This window comes from Onychostruthus taczanowskii, unplaced genomic scaffold (assembly GCF_017590055.1).
Source record: "Onychostruthus taczanowskii isolate IOZ18803 unplaced genomic scaffold, ASM1759005v1 scaffold17, whole genome shotgun sequence".
NCBI lineage: Eukaryota > Metazoa > Chordata > Aves > Passeriformes > Passeridae > Onychostruthus > Onychostruthus taczanowskii.
The window spans coordinates 3,338,758-3,357,122 of NW_024498906.1; the positions used below are offsets into that span (position 1 = coordinate 3,338,758).

At 41.8% G+C, this 18,365-nt stretch overlaps 1 protein-coding gene across 8 annotated transcripts in view; it reads right to left on the minus strand.

Moving 5' to 3' along the window:
* The window catches only part of KLHL15 (kelch like family member 15), a 28,099-nt gene extending 9,734 nt beyond the window's left edge, over positions 1–18,365 (minus strand). The window contains exons 1-4 of one of the 8 annotated variants that reach the window (XM_041399762.1): positions 18,269–18,365; positions 17,950–18,032; positions 15,774–15,869; positions 4,681–5,392 (exon numbers count right to left, since the gene is read on the minus strand). In XM_041399762.1, coding sequence (XP_041255696.1) covers positions 4,681–5,385 — 705 coding nt within the window. In that variant the 5' untranslated portion in view covers positions 5,386–5,392; positions 15,774–15,869; positions 17,950–18,032; positions 18,269–18,365. Of the gene's footprint in view, positions 1–4,680; positions 5,393–14,005; positions 14,117–14,319; positions 14,383–15,773; positions 15,870–17,949 lie in introns of those variants that run through there. The other 7 variants (XM_041399761.1, XM_041399763.1, XM_041399760.1 and 4 more) reach the window with 7 other exon arrangements.

An 18,365-nucleotide genomic window follows, 5' to 3' on the forward strand; every position in this document is an offset into this window, starting at 1 on the left:
ACTGAGAACAGAATAAACAAAATAAAATGTGTTATTCCAAAATAAAAGATGTAAAAATAATTAAAAATCTCTACTTGCCCTCCATCCCTCTACTTGCCTCCTGGGGCATCCTTCCAGTCACAGTAAATTTGAACTTTAATGCATTTCCTCTTCTTCATTTTAAACCAGTGAAACACTCCATAAAAAGTGCTGGCTTTCCAAGTTCATGCAGTGATTAATCATTGGCTTTTTTCTGCTGTATTGAATGCATGCTTTTCTAGTTGTAGCAGCTATGGAAGTCTCCGAATCTTCCATTTATATTATATGAAGAAGTAAAACAAAAAAATTAAGCCATTACTTTCTAATTTGAAAAGTTATCCCCACAAAAGATCAGCTGTGTCCCACATTATGTTCATCAGCTTTTCTCCTCCCCAAAACCAATTATGCTAATTAATAAGCTGCAGGAAGAGCAATGAAATGCAAGGTAAATGTTCTGTAACACGTTTGACTTCAGGATACAGACTTTTAAAAAAAAATTTCCTCATATGACCATTTACAGCCACTGCTCTATTTGTATTCTTGTTACTTAGGTTTATAAGAAAAAGCTTTCAAAATCAAAAAGAGAAGCTTCTTTTGAACTGCCCAAATGAAACAGCTGTTATTTGTGCACCTGGTAACTAAATTTTAGTATGTTATTATATGGGGTGGCTATTAACTTGCTTCCTTCTGTACAACTGGTAAAAAAAAATGTAGACAAAAACAAAAGCACAGAAAAATCTCAATGGCTCATAATGTCACTTTATCATCTCTATTCATGTAAACAGAGAATTGTTTTAAAGATTCCAACTTATTGTGCTTATGTTTTCTAAGCCTGCCAATTCTGCATGTGTGATTCAACTCAAACTCATCTACTAGGAGTAGAGAAGCAATGCTCCACCTTTCCAATGAACAACAATGGCATCTGTATCACATTTCTAAAAAACAAATTCTTACTTGAAACAAAACCCCAACCTTATTTTACTAGAGATTAACCTGAATCAAAACTAAAGATCCATCAACTCCACTAACAAGAATCCTTATTATTTTCACATCTACTGATCTCTGGCCATATTCTAATCACAATTATAAGATGGTATGAGTACTGCTCAGTACCAGTGAAGGGCTACTCTGCAAGAATAGAAATCACTTAAGTGTTTTCAGCCTAACCATAGAAAGGCACAGCCTCTGTGCAGCAGGGACAACGCCCTCAAATTGATTACTCAGCTGTTCCTTTTTAGAAGCTGGAAAAAGAAACTGTCAAAATCAAGCTGGAGTCTAACTCAATCTAACCTCTCAAATCAGAGTGGAGTCAACGATCCATATGCCACAATTAAGAAGCTCTGCATGTAATAAATACTGCTAGTAAATCTATTCACATCAACAGTAATCTTAACACCCAAAAATACTGAGCACAGCACCTATTTACAATAAGAGGGGCCCCTAACTTAATCCACACTTCTTATTCTACACTTCAGCAAACGAAGTTGCATAAATAGATACACATGTATTACTAGAAATGGAAGTAAATGGGAAAAAAATAAATTCAACACATTTATGAAAGGTAAAATCACAGTAACATAAAATTACAATGACATCTCAAAAAGTACTATTTTCTAGGAACAGAACAGCAAATATTCAAAGACAATGTGCTATTCATCCTACCTCTACAACAGAAGCTGATGAACCTAGTGGTTAGTAAATTTTTGATTTAAGCTAGGAATTAATAAGCATGAGCTATTAATAACAAACCTTACAGACTGGACATAAAAAATCCCTGGGTTTTAAGGACAGATTTTGAAACAACATTTCAATCTGAGTAGTACACAGAAACTAAGTGGAGCTTAAACTGTATATTTCAGGGAAATCACGACATGGTTGCCTCCAGTAACATGGAGATTATCTCAGTGATCCAGGTGAAAGGCACTCCCACTCCTATCTCCAAACTTCCTCAAGACTTACAGAGCCATGGATATATTTAGTAAAAAGGAAAACACACAGATATGTCACATGGATAATATCACATAGTGAAACTTGTGCTTTTCCCCAAATACTTTGCCTTTACTTTCTAACTATTCTCTAAATCCTTACTTGATTTATATTTCCATTTTTCCCATACATGTATTTTAAGGGCTGAAGAACAAAAGGAGTACCTACTCATAATTCAGAAGCCATTCTTCCAGGACATTTGTAGTAAGCAAACATGCTGTACCTTCACTTGTGCACTCTAAATGCATATCAGCCCCCAGGCATTAATCTAGACTCACTGATTTAATTTTTAAATTATAAATCTCTCAAAAAAATGCTGTAAGGAACAGAATGGCTTAAGAGGACAAAAGTATCCTTACCATGACTTGCCAAGTTAAATTATATAAGTAATTGATATCCTACAGTGACAGGCATCTGAGAAATGTGTATTAGAAAGATTACACAAAAGTACATAACAAGTCAGCCAGTGTACAGAAAATACAGAGCTTGGTGAACTGGAAGAGTCAACCTCAGACTGGATTTGGAACATTCATGCATTTACTATGTGCTGGCTTCAGGAAAACGGTGGATTCTGTTTGTGGATCTCCAAAAAAGGGAGTTTTACCACTATTTCCCCATTCTACACAGAGAAGAAAGAGGCTCTCTCTGAGTTACTGCCCGAACAGTGAACAGACATGCTCTTTTATTAAAAAAGTAAAGTGCCCTATATTCTGAAGTTGGCTCCAACTGCAGTTGTCCTTTGTCACTTGTCCTGCTGGATAACTTAATACTCTCCTGCCAGTGTAGAACACGAATGCATTCCTAGCTGCAGTAACAAATGACATAATTAGCTCTGCTTCCCTCTGCTGAGCTGTCTCACTCCATAATCTGCACAGGCTTTTCTCTGCTCCCACATACAATTAACAGAGAGGCCATTACCAGATAAAGCTTTTACATGTAGGTATATAACCTGGCATGCTCAAAACAACTGCTCTCCTGAAGTTGTACCTATTGGGCCATTTGGTACCTGTCAAGATAAAACATGAGAAGCACTGTATGCAGGATTTATACCAATGATATCAAAACCAACTCCAGAAGTTATACCCAAATATAATGCTGAAGATCAACATACACTTTCACTTGCACTTAGAGAAATTTAACTGAAGACAGCTTGATGCTTGAACTTGCATCCCCAAAACTCATACTGCTGAAGCAGACTCACACAAATCCTGCCTTATCAGATTAACCTCAAAAAATATGTTGTGAATTCTGTAGGTTTTATTACTGAAGGGCTTAAATGATGTAATAACATGGAAGAAGTGCTATTTAAAACAAGACACTACAGAGTATCCTGCAGAGTTCTGCTCCTACTAGTTAAAAATGTTTTAACCCAATAGAAACATTAGTGTTCTAAAATATGTTTAGGTATTTATTTTATGTCTATAATCCAATATAGCACCATAAATATATTTTATGTGTTCTTACTTCCTATACTCAGTTCACACACACACAGAAAAAGATACAAAATATAAAAATTCACTAGTAAGTAATCAATAGCTCTTATAATCTGAAATACAAATAAGAATTACTGCTTAGATGATCCCGTGGCCCTTAAAACCATTAAACCTGCTTAGATGATCCAGTGGCCCTTAAAAACAATACAACCTTGTCTGTATATTCACTAGATACTAAAGTAAAAATATATGGAAGATTAATTTGTAAGAAGCACAACAAAAACACATGGTCTGAACTCCTATTAATTTGCTGAGAGGTGAAAAATAAAGAAGTTGAAGTTTTATCTTATAACATAAATTTAACATTGTTGAAGCACCACAGATCAAGTAATTCCTAACCTGAACACTGTTACTGGCCTGTAAGAGAGCTGCTTACAAAGTACTGTAATCCTCTGCTGTTAATAAATATTCAGAGATTCTGAAGAACTAGAAAACAATTTTTGTCTGTTCTTCAACAGCAGAGTAGAAAAGGCAAGTTCTCACTTAACTCTTACTACATAAAATGAAAGTTAACTATAAGATCACCTGTTACAAAGAGTCCTCTGATATTTCAAGTAAATCATTACATTTGATACCATCAATAATTTCTGATTGTATTATGCCTTGTGTACAACCAAGTGTATTTGTAACTTTGTAGGATCAGGCTTTACTTCCAACTGCTGTGTAAGAGCACAAGCACTGAAGATACAACAGCAAGAACTCTCTGCAGATTTAAGAGCAGATGCTACTTTTCATTTGTAAATAACTCTCCCCTGTACTTAAGCCACATAAGATTTGCAGTTACTATTTTTGATTATATTGGTAGCAATTATCATAACATACACCCTACATTATTATGAGCGAGTCTAAAGCCTCTGGAAAGCAAGAAGCAACTTGTGGAAAACAGTTAAGAATGTTCGAAATCAAACTAGATACAAGTGACCTTATTTCAAAAGGTCTTTTCCATATTAAGTCACATATAAACATGTACTGCAAACATACCTGTTCTCCAGCCACTGGAGGTATTATTGTCTAATAACCAAAGACAACACTTCTAGATGTTTGCCTTCTGTGCTTTTCTTTATTAGAAAAATAAATGCTATCATTTTGTTCCTTTTCACGGCTTCCGGAACCTTACCTATTTAACGGCATGCTGCCCTAGCTAAATGATGAATCCTGCCTACTGCTTTTCAAATGCACCAACCTTCTCAAAAACACTGGATGGTGTCATCAAACAAAACCTGATGTTCTGAATGATGGTATCCGTATGTCTCCAGCGTCTTCTATCATGGCGCAGCCAGGCCTGAACAGCTTCATACAGCTCTATCTCTGGAAACCTGCTCAGATGATCATTATCCAAGTAAGACATGAGCTTCTCAAAGCTCAGATATGAAAGAAAGTCAGGTCTGGACATGAGTGGCACAAAATTCTCTAGCAGAAAGGAATCCAATTTTTCCCTGACTCCTTCGATGTTTACACCAAAATCATCCAGAAGTCTCATAATTTCTGCACAGTTTTCTAAGCAGATTTTAGCTAAGAGAAAAGAGCAGCAAAACTTTACCACCTCTATAAGCTGGACATACATGGCAGCCTGAAGGATTTCATGAACAGTGTTCATACTCAGTTCAATAGTTCCATAGTACATGAATTGGAGGACATGACTGAAGCCTGTAGCTGTCAGACCTTTCAAATGGATTTTGTCCTGATCTCGTTCTCGCATGTCTGCTGTGAACATAATCCTGAAGTAATCACTCTGGGTGGCAAGCAGTGCTTTATGGGCCTGAAATTGGTGGTCTTCAATGACAAGTGTGACATCAAGAAGCAATCCCTCCTCATACAGTGCTCTGAATCCTGCAGAGACACTGGTGTCATGGATGGAGGAGCTAAACCCTTCCACGTCCCCTGCCATGAATCACCTGGGGGGAAGAAAGAAAATAAATAAAAATAAAAATAAATCATAATTTCTAATAACATATTACAAGCTCTTCCTGGCCAGATAAATCCTAACTGAGATTGCTTTCATTAGGACTTAAAAGTCTTCACCATTCTTTCTGTTTTGTCTCAGCTGAAAAATCAACTTAGGAAATAATTTAAAACACAAACTTTATATATTTCTCCCCAAACCAATTATTCTCATTTTAAAGACAGGGTAATGAACAAAAATAACTATGCAATACTGCCAAAATGATTCCTCACTCACTCCAAGTTAATTCATGGTCATATAACGAACTAAAAAGGTTGTCATGGTTTTTTCCCCTCTCCCCCTGTCAATCTTTCTAAAGAATTTATCTCAGGGGAGCAATAAAACACCCACTCTTGGATATCAAAGGTCTCAAAAAAAGGAAGCCAAACTTCCTTAACTTCAGAAACAAGCGTCAGTGGATCTGTACATACTATGATCTTAAAAAAATACATTTGTTATGCTTTAAAATCTATGTCAATTTACTCAAAAGTTATTTGTAGGAACACGAACATTTTCACAGATACTATTTGAGATTGTGTGCTTCACTTCTCCTGTAAAAACACAGTCCCATCATGTTCCCCCCCATTTCTTACTATAGTGATTAATATCAAGTTATGAGATCTATGAACTGCAAAATACTAAGGCAACAAGAAGCACTGACAAGAACAGGTCACAAAAAATAATATTCTGTATAGTGGGCTTAGTGAAGCTTAATTGCTCATTAAGCATTTGCAGATACAGTGTTACTTATATGCAAGCTAAAATTAAACTGTAAATAAAAAAAATCTAAGAGTAGCAGCATCCTGGTAAAGTCAAATCAATAACCAAAATAAAAACCTATTCAAAATCCAGAATTTTCTCAAAATGTTGCTCAACTTCTTTGGGTTTAGGTAGGGTAAAGTTGCACAATGCAGCTTGAACCAATTAACAATTCACCAAAGGACCACAGCACACTGCATTCTCCTTCTCCATCACATTCCAGGACCTGAGCTCCTGCTGCCTACTTTGAGCCATTTCGGGGGTTCATTGGGCTTCTCCAGAAAGTCAATTCAACTCATAAACATGACTGAAAAATAAACTAAGAGCAGGAAGGGACAGACGTGAAAAAGACACAAACATGAGCACCCCACTCCCCAGCACACACAAAACCTCAAACTAGAAATCTTTCTGCTTCCCAGTGAGCTGACTTCTGACTTGACACGGTGGGGTTTGGCACAAGGACCACCCTGATGCACAGGGCAGGACACATACTTGTGCAAGAAGAGAGAGAAAGAGCAACAGCTTCCCTACTTGGCATTCATTTACTATTAGAATTGGCTCAGCTACTTTTGTTCCACTTCATCCCACCTTAAATTACTCTTCAACTTTCCCTCAAATATTTGTTGCATTTAACTCTGAATTTTCTATAACAAATAAAGCTAATAATGTTTTGGCAGCCCATGTGAAAATCTAAATAATACCAACACATTGGAAAAACCTGCAGATTCTCAAGGTCATAAAACTTGACACAAGTATATGGACAGGGAAGTGACTCTAGGCTGGCCTGTGTTTCACAGCCTCAGAGAGTAGTTACCACTTCCACCCACTTCCTCAAGCACCACATTCTGGCTGCTGCCATTGCAACAGGAATGCATTTTATTAGACTCATCAATGGTTAATCATCTTCTCTCCTTCACTTCTCAGCACACATCCTGGAAAACTAAACTGGAGATACCCTCTGTCTGTGCAAAACTAAACTGGTGAATGGGTGTTTGCAGCCACACCTCGTGGAATTAGCACCACTCCCACACTGCTGAAGCCTGATGATGGGCTCTGTGCACGGTAAAGCCAGTGCTGGGAGTGTTCATTACTATTAAGGCCTTCTCACAGAATTCAAATTCCTGAAAGTAAGAGCAGGAGCAAAGAACAAAGACGACAATCCAATCACTTTCTCACCAGTATCCAAGATAGCACCTTCCCTTCAATGTCACTGAAGACAAAGAGAAACCTGCTAACTGCTCTGGAACCTTGTATTGTGAGTCTCTTATTCCTCAACATCAAATGCCTACCAGAAAGAAAAATTACCATCAGATATTTTTCTTCATTGTTGCCAACTCTTACACAAAAGCAGATGAGGAAAGAACCACTTCACTAATTCTTACCACCTCAAAAAGAAGCACGCAACTGAAGAGGAAGCATAAAGCCTGACTTTACAGGATTTTGCTTTCTAACTGGATTTCTGATATCAAATAAAAAGGTAAGGACTGATATTAGCTTACTTCCTTCTTTCATCAGAGTACTTGTAACTCCTCCCATTCCCAGTTCTCTGATGTTTAATAATAGGTGAGCTCATACCTCAGTCCTTCCTGTTCAAGAGATTTAATGATCACTTGCCTTTAACTGGGCCACTCATTTTCATAAAACATACAGCAGCTTAAAACAACTCTCCGTGCTGTCTGAAATCAGCCAACAGGTTCAGTGGTGTCCTGGGTTGACTATATGATGCTTTTATCCCCAATTGTCTTGTTCTGTTTATACTGAATAATAACTTTTACACCTTTAAGACTCTTCCAGAGAGTGAAGAGGGGAGGGAAGAAGCGCGCAGTTTGTTTTCAGACTGCACTCACTCCTCCACATTCCTGCTCCTGGACTGTGTTGTCTGCGGACGTACAGACAGCAGGACAGAGCTCCTCTTTTCCCCCTTTTTTTGCTTTTAGTTAGTTTTAGCTAGCTGAGGCAAAGAAGTTCCCTGGACTGTGTTTTTTCCTTTTTCTTGGATCTGTTCAAGCCTGCTCTGGACTGAACACCCAGCAGAGCACCGGCAGCTCCACCTGAGGCCCCTTGGCCGGGCCTGGGCCGCGGCATTTCCAGCACCAGAGAGACTGATCAGAAACTGAGTGAGCCGAGCTGCAACCCGGGGAGGGGACTGGCCTGAGTTTGGTTTTTTTTTGGAGCAGTGAGAAGTTATATTGTTTGGGTTCTATTGTTTAATAAACAGGTTTCTTTCCACTTTTTCTCCAAGGAGATATTTTCTCCCGAACCGGTTGGGGGGGAGGGGGCAATTGAATCTGCTTTCGTAGAGAAGCCCCTTTGGAGGTTATCTCCCAAACTTGCCTTAAACCAGGACAAGTGGTTACAAGGACTCAGACAGTACAAATGTTGCAGAGCTTTAGGAGACCAACCAAGACTCGGCCCAGCGTCAGTTCCATGATCAGGGTTAAAAATGGTAAAGGACAGTTGGAATTTGCAAAAGTGAGACTGAGAACAGAATAATACAACAATGTATCAGGGGAGAAAAAGTAAAAAATGAAGCAACATTCCCCAAGTGACAGAAGCAACTGTGTATTCCTCTGGAAATAAAGGGATCTCCCATCACACAGGTAATCCCACTGAAGGGAATTCTTCAGAAGAGTATGTGCATTACTGTGTACCTGAACAGCACAGAAAAACCACAGCAGCAAGCTCCAAACACACAGTAGGATCTTTGCCCTTCCTCCACAAAGATAATTATGTTACAGGTACTCCTCAAATAAAAGGAGACAAATTAACTTGTACACAGGACAGCCCTAAAAGAAAGGCCTCCTTCACTACCCTCAAAGAAGCAAGAAGGAAAAGTTGGAAGTGAAGTTAAGCAGAGACACAGTAGATGCCCCCCAGTGTTGCTTTCAAGGATCAAAAGAAGTAAATAATACTCAACACAATCAAACAAAAACTCCAAATCCAAAACAAACAAACCCCACAAACAAACAAAATACAAACAAAAAAACCCCAACCCAACCAGCACCAGAGTCCTGGGCAACTGGCTCCAGGTGGCCCTGCAGGTGGCACAGATGGCCTCCAGAGGTCCCTTAGGACCTCAGCTAGTCTGGGAATTTGTGATCCTCTTGCTTTTGCACAGACACTGCAACAATGTGCGGATCTTTTTTTTTTTGCAACCTTCTTTTTAATTCTGATTAAACAGAAATAAGACAAATATACACACACAAAAAAATTCATGTATATGCTATTATCCTTCGAATTTTAAATCTAACAGGCAGCAATCACTGAAATACTGAGAAATAAAATCCAGCTGTATTTAGGGAATGCCCTTTAGGGTTGCAATTTTTACATCTCCCTACAACTGGCTATTCCATAGAAAATATTTAAAACACTGAATCAGCCACAAATCTCCGTAACAGTAACAAAGGGATCACCACTTGGAAATTATTATTTGTGAATGCTTTAAAAATGTGGGTGTTTAAATAACTTAATCCTTCTTTTCACATTCCTGCTGATATTACTTTTAGTAAATCTACAGTTTTCAACATGAACGTATTTTTCCTCCTAAACAGCAGCAAGCATTTAATGGATTACTAAGCAGACATAAAACCACTTAAGACTTCTCCTTACACCATCTAAAGAAGCTTCAGAATTCTAGGAGAGAAAAGCAAAAGGACTACTTGTCTCCCTGCATTAAATAAAAGGAGTAAATAGCCTTTTCTTGGCATAAAGCCATACACATTATCAGCAGATAAATTTTTCTTTAAAACAAAAAAATGCATTGCCAGTGCAAATACACAAAGGGGTTAAAATAGTACAAAAACTGGGAAAGTAGATAATTAAATGCATATTATGCTTAATTGGTAAAAATCTTAATTTCTAAAGCTAACATCCTCCATCAAAAGCAAACAGCAATGTGGTAGTTCAAACATTAAAAAAAGCAATATAAAATACTCTCAAACCAAGTAATTTTTCTAAAGCATAGCTATGCCATTCCTCCCACACACACTTGCAATCTTTGATGTAATTCTAAGCACTATTCAAATGCTGCAGTTATTTCCCAGAGGACAATACATAACAATTTTTTTTCATATTTTCAATAAAAATGGAAAATTCAGTTAGATTTTCTTCATGCATGCAAATCACAGCTGCACACTTAATCCAATGGAAGACATGGAGCCTGCAGTGGTCTATAGGAAAACTGGAACAAAAAAATTCCAATGTATAAACAATGAAGGGGAGGTGGGGGGCAATGTACATTGACATTCATTATTGTTCTGCACATATTAGAGCTGATCAGGATAATGCAGCACAGGAAGTAAGACCCTGCTGAAAAGCCAAAAGAGAAATACATTTAACCTTATTAGATTTTCCTTACAATTTTTCCTCTTCAGGCACATAATGCATTAGATTCTACAGTGCTCTAACTGCAAAACCACTTACTTGGAACACTGATTTCTCATCTTTATTCTGCAGCTGTAATGAAGGTCTGACAACCCTACTCTAGACTGCTTTTTCTTGCAAAACAAGGAGAACCTTCTTTCCTCAGGGTGTCTGAGGCTCTTAGTCACAAGCAGAAGAAACAGAGTCTAAATGCACTGGCTATTGAGAAGCAAGCTATAGAATATCTGCTTTTGACTCATGCCCTCCTGGATTTAAAACCTCTCCAAAAGCAGTACTACCTGAAAAAGGGCCCTCTGAATATGTGTCTTTATGTAATAAGTAAGCATTTTCCAGGGACAGAAATTTATTGTCCTAGTTAAGTATTGAGAATAACAAGTCTAGCAGCTCAAAGGAAAATTTCAGCTTTCTTTTACTGTTGCTCCTTAGTAACTCATTTGCGATGCTGAGACAGAATGAGCAAGATTTGTTTTGTTTACTAATTATGGAGCATTTGTTCATTTTACCTATCCCACAGATATTCTAAGAAATCATCTTTGTGGATAAGCTGATCAACAAATTTTCACATAATAGAACACTATTATCTATGAGTTACATCATAAAGATATTTCACCAGACGTACAGAACCACGCTTCAGTTACACAAAATACTAAAATAGAGCTTAAAATGCAATAATCTCTTCCATCCACCAAATGCATGCATTTAAATGTAAATTTTAAAGCCATTATGCATGCTTTCTTTGGTGAGGTGCACAGCAAAGGCTGCCTAGAGCAGAATTCTTTGACCCTAGTTTTGTTAACACGCTTTTCTGCAGGAAGAGGACATTTCTCCATAGTCAAATGCTATACACACCTATGAAAATACAATACAAGTATTGGAACACACTAGCAAACGTTCACAACTGCACACATGGCTGAAGGCTGGGCCTTTGAATGCAGTGTACTGTATTGACTAAGAATGCAATTATAATGTACACAGTATAAATAATTTATCCCCCAAATTAAACCTTTGTTTACATAGTTTAAAACTAAAACCATTAAATTTTGTCCACCATTTTTCATCGTAATGCCCCACTAACAGCAACAGAATGAGTGATGTCATGTGGGATAGATCAATAACCAGTGGCTATCAAAGCTTTCCTTTGCTACAATTGCAAATGTAGGGAACCAAGCAACACATCCAGTTTCCATGCATTTTATCTGAAATCCTTTGTAATTAGTACACTCAATTTGGGAAACAATTTTTCTTCAGGGCATTGGTATGTTCATGTTTAAGACTTCATCCAATCCCTCTTGAGAATTCCAAAAGCACTGGATTACTTGAGAATGGAGAAGTTAGGAGCTTACCAGTCACCGCCAGACTGAGGAACCAGACTGCCAGAACTTCAAACGTGGCTATTCCTGCAAGCTGCCCACACTCCATTTCTTGGGGACACAGAGCTGCCCAGGACAGCTCCCCTGACAAACCTCTGCCTGTGCTGCTGTCTGGGAGCAATGTGAACCAGCACATAGCAACAGTGGCACTTGGTGTCATGACGGTGAGCACGGCTGGGTCAGAAGCACCAGAACTAGTTACAACCAAACCCACTAAAACCCAGCACGGATTGTGCCTCAGCTCAGCATGGCTACTCTTCACTCTACGCGTGCCAGAACCTGAAACTGCACCTCACAGACACTGTGAGACACCTCACATCTGTCTGAAAGGTCACTGCATCGCAACACCTGTACAGAAAAACTGGCTCCCAAACACAAAGCAAGCTCAGCTCAACGCTCTTGCAATTGCATTTACTGATACCAGAACAGGTGCCCTGTTCAATATAGTTGATACATCCATCAAAATTACAATTATCTTTAACTGGAAATGCTTGCATTACTAATACCTAAAAGTTAAATTGTTAGTAGTGTTGAAAACTACAGATTTGCCATTGCTCTCAAAGTGGACAGGACTGCTCTATCCTGAATATCAGTCCTTCTTATATACACATATATACGTATGTATATATATTTGTGTCTTATAGAATGATTAATCTTTTCAAATGTAAGAAAAAGGTATGAATAAAGCCTGATTCTCTCACTGCGAAGATTTTTATTAAGAAAATTATAGTGTATTTTATACAGAAAAGTAGCAAGCTAAGTATCTGTTAGTAATAAAAAATCCCATCTTTTCTGACTTATAAATTTTTAGTATGACAGAAAAGAGCAAGAAGTAATATTCAAACTATATTAGTAAAAAAAAAAAATTTAAATTTAAGTTAGGATTGCTAAAGTACCCCCTCCATTTGTCTTTTCATCTGTATCTTTATTGCTAACTAAGTACTCCTAGCATCTTCTGAAAAAATGACATTAATTGTGCCCTTTGTTCAAGACACACAAGGTTTTGACCTCACTGCCAAATGTCAAACTCACTTGTCAGAAACACAGAAATCTCAAACATATTTAATTTCTACACATATCCCCCAAACTGGCAGCTAGATGAATGAAAAAGGTCTGATGTCTCCAGTGTGAGCTCAATGGTTATCTGCAGTACTCTGCTCGCTGAAAGGCGAATCAACACATGTGTAAATCCAAGCCAGCCACAGGGTATAATTATGGAAAGTGAAAGGAGATGAGTGTCACTGGGAAAGTTTATAGGACATGTGGTAGAAATTAAACACGTTTTCTAGGTGATGGAAGGGAAAACACAGGAAATATGTTGGTGCATGGTGGTATGCTCAGGGGATCTGAATGTGAACTGGGGCAATGGTGGTGCAAGAGCTGGGTTATTCTACAAGCAAGTTTATATAACAAGTCCACAGGAAGCCAGACTTCAGTAGTTTTGTCCTTTTATCCGGTAATAGCTTTATAGTTCCCCTACTCCTCTTCTAAATGGGAAGAAAAAAACCCAATCCCTAAACAATAAAAAAGCAAGAACTTTAAATTTTTAAGTGATGTTCCAGCATTCACCAAATAGATCGAAGCTCTAGTACCAACTCTGGCTAGCTCTACTCGTACAGATCGCGGATACTTTTTTCACGATCAGCTACAATCGGGGTGGGGGGAAGGGGAGGCCAGGTAGAAATGGTCATTTTCGGGGCAGGAACTCACATGACCTACTTCAGCCTGTCTGCTCGCACGCCCAGCCCCGCTCCGCCGTGAGCGGAGCTCGCAGGCCGAGCTCCCCGGCAAGCGGGGCTGCAGGCCCGGGGTCCGCGACATGCGGCCGCAGGAACCCGAGGGGCCCGGCGGGGCTGCGGCCGCCCCGGACCCGCCAGGCATTCGCTGCGGCCGTGCCCGATCTCCGCTCCAGCCCGCCCGCTCCCCGCCCGCGGGCACTCGGCCCGCCGTGCCCCAGCCCGGGGAGGAGGCTCGCTGAGGGCAGGAGGGCGCCCGGGCCGCCCTCGATGGGGCGGGCGACGGCGGCGGGAGGGCCCGGGGGATCCTTCACCCACCTCTCGGCAGCGGCGGCGCTGAGGACGCGGCTCCTCCCGCTGGAGCGGCGGAGAGGGGCCCTGGCTCCGTGTACCATACAGCCGGGGGCGGCGGAGGGAGGCGCCGGGGGGCTGCGGAGAGGGGCAATGGCTGAGGCGAAGCCGGGAGGAGGAGGAGAAGGAGGCGGAGGAAGAAGGGGGGATCCTGGGCTCCCTCCTCCCCGCCGTCCGCGCTCGGGGAGGCGGTGGGAGCCGCCCCCGCCGCGCCGCCCGGGCACCGGCGCTCCCGGCCCGGCCTCGCCCCCGGGGTCCCCGCCGCCCTCACGCTTGTTTACCTTCCGCGCTGCCCCGCGCGGCCGCGGGCGCCATGTTCCCCCGGCAGCACCGCGCCGGCCGTCACTTCCGCCGCACCTGCGGCCGCGCGGGCGGGCCCGGGGCAAGGAGCGGCGCCGGCACCGGCACCGGCACCGCCCCGACCGGGCTCAGTCAGGCGCCGGAGTCCCGGCACGCCCCGAGCAGCACGGCTGGAGAAAGCGACACCGAGAAGCATCATGTGCGTCCGGCCGCGAGGACGCGCATCCACACGCGTCCGCTTTCCGAGGGTCGGTGCTGCGCTGCTCTCTCCCACCCCGCTGCCTCCAGGCTGCGGCCAATTTCTCCGAGGCTATGGCAGCTCCCAGTTTGCTATGGCAGCTGCCCGGTGTAGCGCTGCATCCCGCCCCGGGCCGCAGCAATCCCCGCTCGGTGCCGGCTCCCCGGGCAGCGGCCGGCGCAGGGGCTGCGGGCTGATCCCGGCTCGCTGCTTTCCGCAGGCTGCCTTGCCAGCCGCCGTGGGAACTGGGTCAGCAGAGCCGCAGGGGTCAGGACCGGCAGCCCTCGAGCACAGGGAGCACGGCCCTGAATGCGATGAGCAGGGCTCTGCCTTGTACAAACATCACCCCTTAGCTTTTGCTATTTTACCTTTGCCTGGCAAACTCGGATTTTATTGTAAGAGATTAACCTTACAATATAACCTAAGTGGTTACCTTTGGTTTGCCACTAGCACCCTCAAACCATTTGCTACCCTTCCATGTCACTCACTGCTTTAAATAGTAGGCCACAGGCTGCTATGCTCTCCCTATTTACTGCTGTTCCCGTCCCCTTCACAGCCTATTTTCAGCCTCTCATTACCACTCCCTCCCCATTCTTGATTTATAAAGCAAGTGTACCTCTCTATACCTGCCTCTCCCTAGCTGAATGTCTTTCCCACCTTTCAAGGCTTCACACAATGAACCAGCTATTCCATGCTGTGCCTCAAAAGACTTCACAATGCTATTCCCACTCTGCTCAACTGCCCACCTACTGCTCCCTCTGCTACAATCAGCTTCCCATTCACTCCTTCATCCCTATGGCCAGATCTTTGCAATTCCTTACTGTTCCATCTCCTTCACTCATGCACTAAATTTGCCTCATCTCCCCAGTCACTGTTTTAAAACCTGCTACTTGTGCACTTATGGTGAAAAAACTGGCCTTTACAGACTGACCCTGCCAAGACAGCAGGTGTTCCTGCCACCTGTGTCTCAAAGGAGAGATATTCCCCCCCTTTTTCCATAAGGGACATCTCCTGCTGCAGCAAGCATGTACCCACCCATATCTAATGCTTCAACAAAGAAAAATGAGTAGAAACTAAGTTTATCGCACACAGAAATGATACAACCAAAACTTCATGCATCTTTCTGCACCCCTCAGACTTCTGACCTTTGAAGGTCAGCAAGGGTGGAAAAAGCTAAGCAAGACTTTTACATTTTACCTGACTGTCATTTTGCTGTTGCAGTTTGTGTCAAGGTGAGGTGCAAGACGATCTTTAGGTCTCTCCTACACACTGTCACAGAAGAGGACCTCAAACCTAGCCACAAAACAAAACCACAACAGCTTTGACATTTAAAACAGCTCAACATTTCAAAGCACAAAAAACGCCTCCCATCCCCTTCTCCTTCACATTGAACAATTTGCTTCTACCAAAAAATGAAAATATGTCAATAATGTCTCAGTTCTAGTCTCCTAAATAAAATGAAATAATTACATTTAGGCCTCTGACAATGACCGCTGGTATCAAGATCACCTTAAGATATGACCACTGGTATGACCTATCAAGATTACTGAATATTAAATTAAATTGAGATTTGGGTTAACCCCTCTGATTTAGGCATTTGTACAAAGTCAGTGGCTAAACAGTTACCACTGGCTTAAATGAGACTATTGCAATGAATAAAATTCTGGATATAGTTTTTTGAGCCGTATTAATACACTAGTTATAATTTAATCTTTTTAAATTGTATTTAATTCATACATACTCATGTCCAATACACATATATTGACATATGACATGTCAACTCCTAGCAATGTTCTTACCTATTTTAGTTGGGGTTGTTCAGCCTGGACGAGACAAGGCTCTGAGGAAACCTTATAGAAGCTTTTGGTGCTTAAAGGGGGCCCAAAAGAAGGCTAGAAAATGGACTTTTCACAAGGGCATGTAGTAATAGAACAAGGGGGAATGTCTTTAAACTGAAAAAGGGCAGGTTTAGATTAGGTGCTAGGAAGAAATTCTTTACTGTAAGGGGGGTGATGCACTGGCACAGGTTTCCCAAAGAAGCTGTGGATGCCCCATCCCTGGAATGCACTGGTACAGGTTTCCCAAAGAAGCTGTGGATGCCCCATCCCTGGAAGTGTTCAAGGACAGGTTGGATGGGGCTCTGAGCAACCTGAGATAGTGAAAGGTAATTCTGCCCATGGCAGGAAGATTTGAACTCAATGATCTTTGAGGTTCCTTACAACTTAAACTATTCTATGATCCTACAGTAATTACATTTGCAGACTTTAGGCTTTTCTGGGTTTTCTTTATACTACAAACATTTCCAAATAAGTGAATCAAAATAGCAAGAGTACTTCAGAATATGTAAAATGTACAATCTCATTGTTAAAACAGAAGCAACAGTTTGTGTATTTTTTTTCATATTTCTGACAGGGTGTTTGGCAAGGATTAAGTCCTTTTTAAAGGCTGTTTCAAATGTGACAAAAACCATTTCCATAATTTTAAACACCCTGCGCTGCATTTATTGCATAATTTAACAGCTAAGCAACTACAGAGTCCAGTATTTTCAGTTCATTTTCATAAAAGAGGGATTATATACATGTGTGAACATCGAGGCAACTGCAACCAAGTATTGCATCATGTTCCCACTACACCTCATGTATCTCAGTTGTTTTTCCCAGAAGTGAGATATTTAATACAAAATTGAAAACACCATGTGGCCTAACAAAATATTAGATATGAAAATTTATTTTCCAGACCAACGTATGGCATGGTTGGGTTGCAAAACAAAATACATTTTGTCATTGGCAAAACCATTATATATACTGGAAGATTTCTTACTACGTGCTCCTGTTAATTTTTTCAGATCAAGAACACTGGCAATGTGTTTGCTCCAGCAGAACTCACTCCTAGCTCTTGTATCAGGAAAGCACGGAAATAGTAGCATCGGTGAAAGTGGGAGGTTACAACTATTGTTAAACCCGGCACACCAGTTTCACACGGATTTCCATCATCACATTTCAGTCACGTGGTTGTCTGCCCCAAACCTGCTTTTTTTGACCTGCAAACCCAGGCTAAGTCTGAGAACAAACGTGTGTCCAGCAGACAAAGCCACTGCTGTTGGCACAACACACAGGCATTTGACACGACGGGTTACCTGCACTGAACCTGCTTCCCTGACCACGGAGGAAATCCCACAGCAACATCTCCTACGCCTGTAAGAGGTTCCCATGAAGAGGCCCGCTTGATTTCCCACAGGCTGGGAATTTGGCCTTTACTCTCTGGTGAACCTCTAAACTGGCTCTCATCACTGGATTAGGGATTTTATTCAATTTATAAAGCATTTATGGCATACCCAACTCTGGAAACAGCAAGTGTTTGGTGGGATTTTTACCTGTTTCGCACAAAGCATTCAGGTGGTTCGTGTGTTGGGGCAGCTCTCACATCCACATGCTTTCCCAACAACAAGCGCCCAGTCTGCAAAGACAGCAACAAGAAAGAAGGCTGGAATTAGCCAGGTCTCCTCACGCCGACGGCCAGCAGAGGTTACAGTCCGGTGACAATGTCGAGCACACACCGCGCTGGACGGCTCATTTCAGCCACAGCCGGACGCGGTGCTGCAGCCCTCCCCCAGGCGCCGCGGGCACCGCAAACCCGCACAGCAACAAACCCTGAGCGCGGCACGAGCCTCCCGCCGCCGCCGCGCCCCTCACCGAGCCCGCTCCCCTTCCCGCGGCACGGCACCGGCGCGGCCCGCGCGGGCTCCCGCTGCTCCCGGCGGGGTTTTCGGGGCGCCCGTCCCGGCGGGCT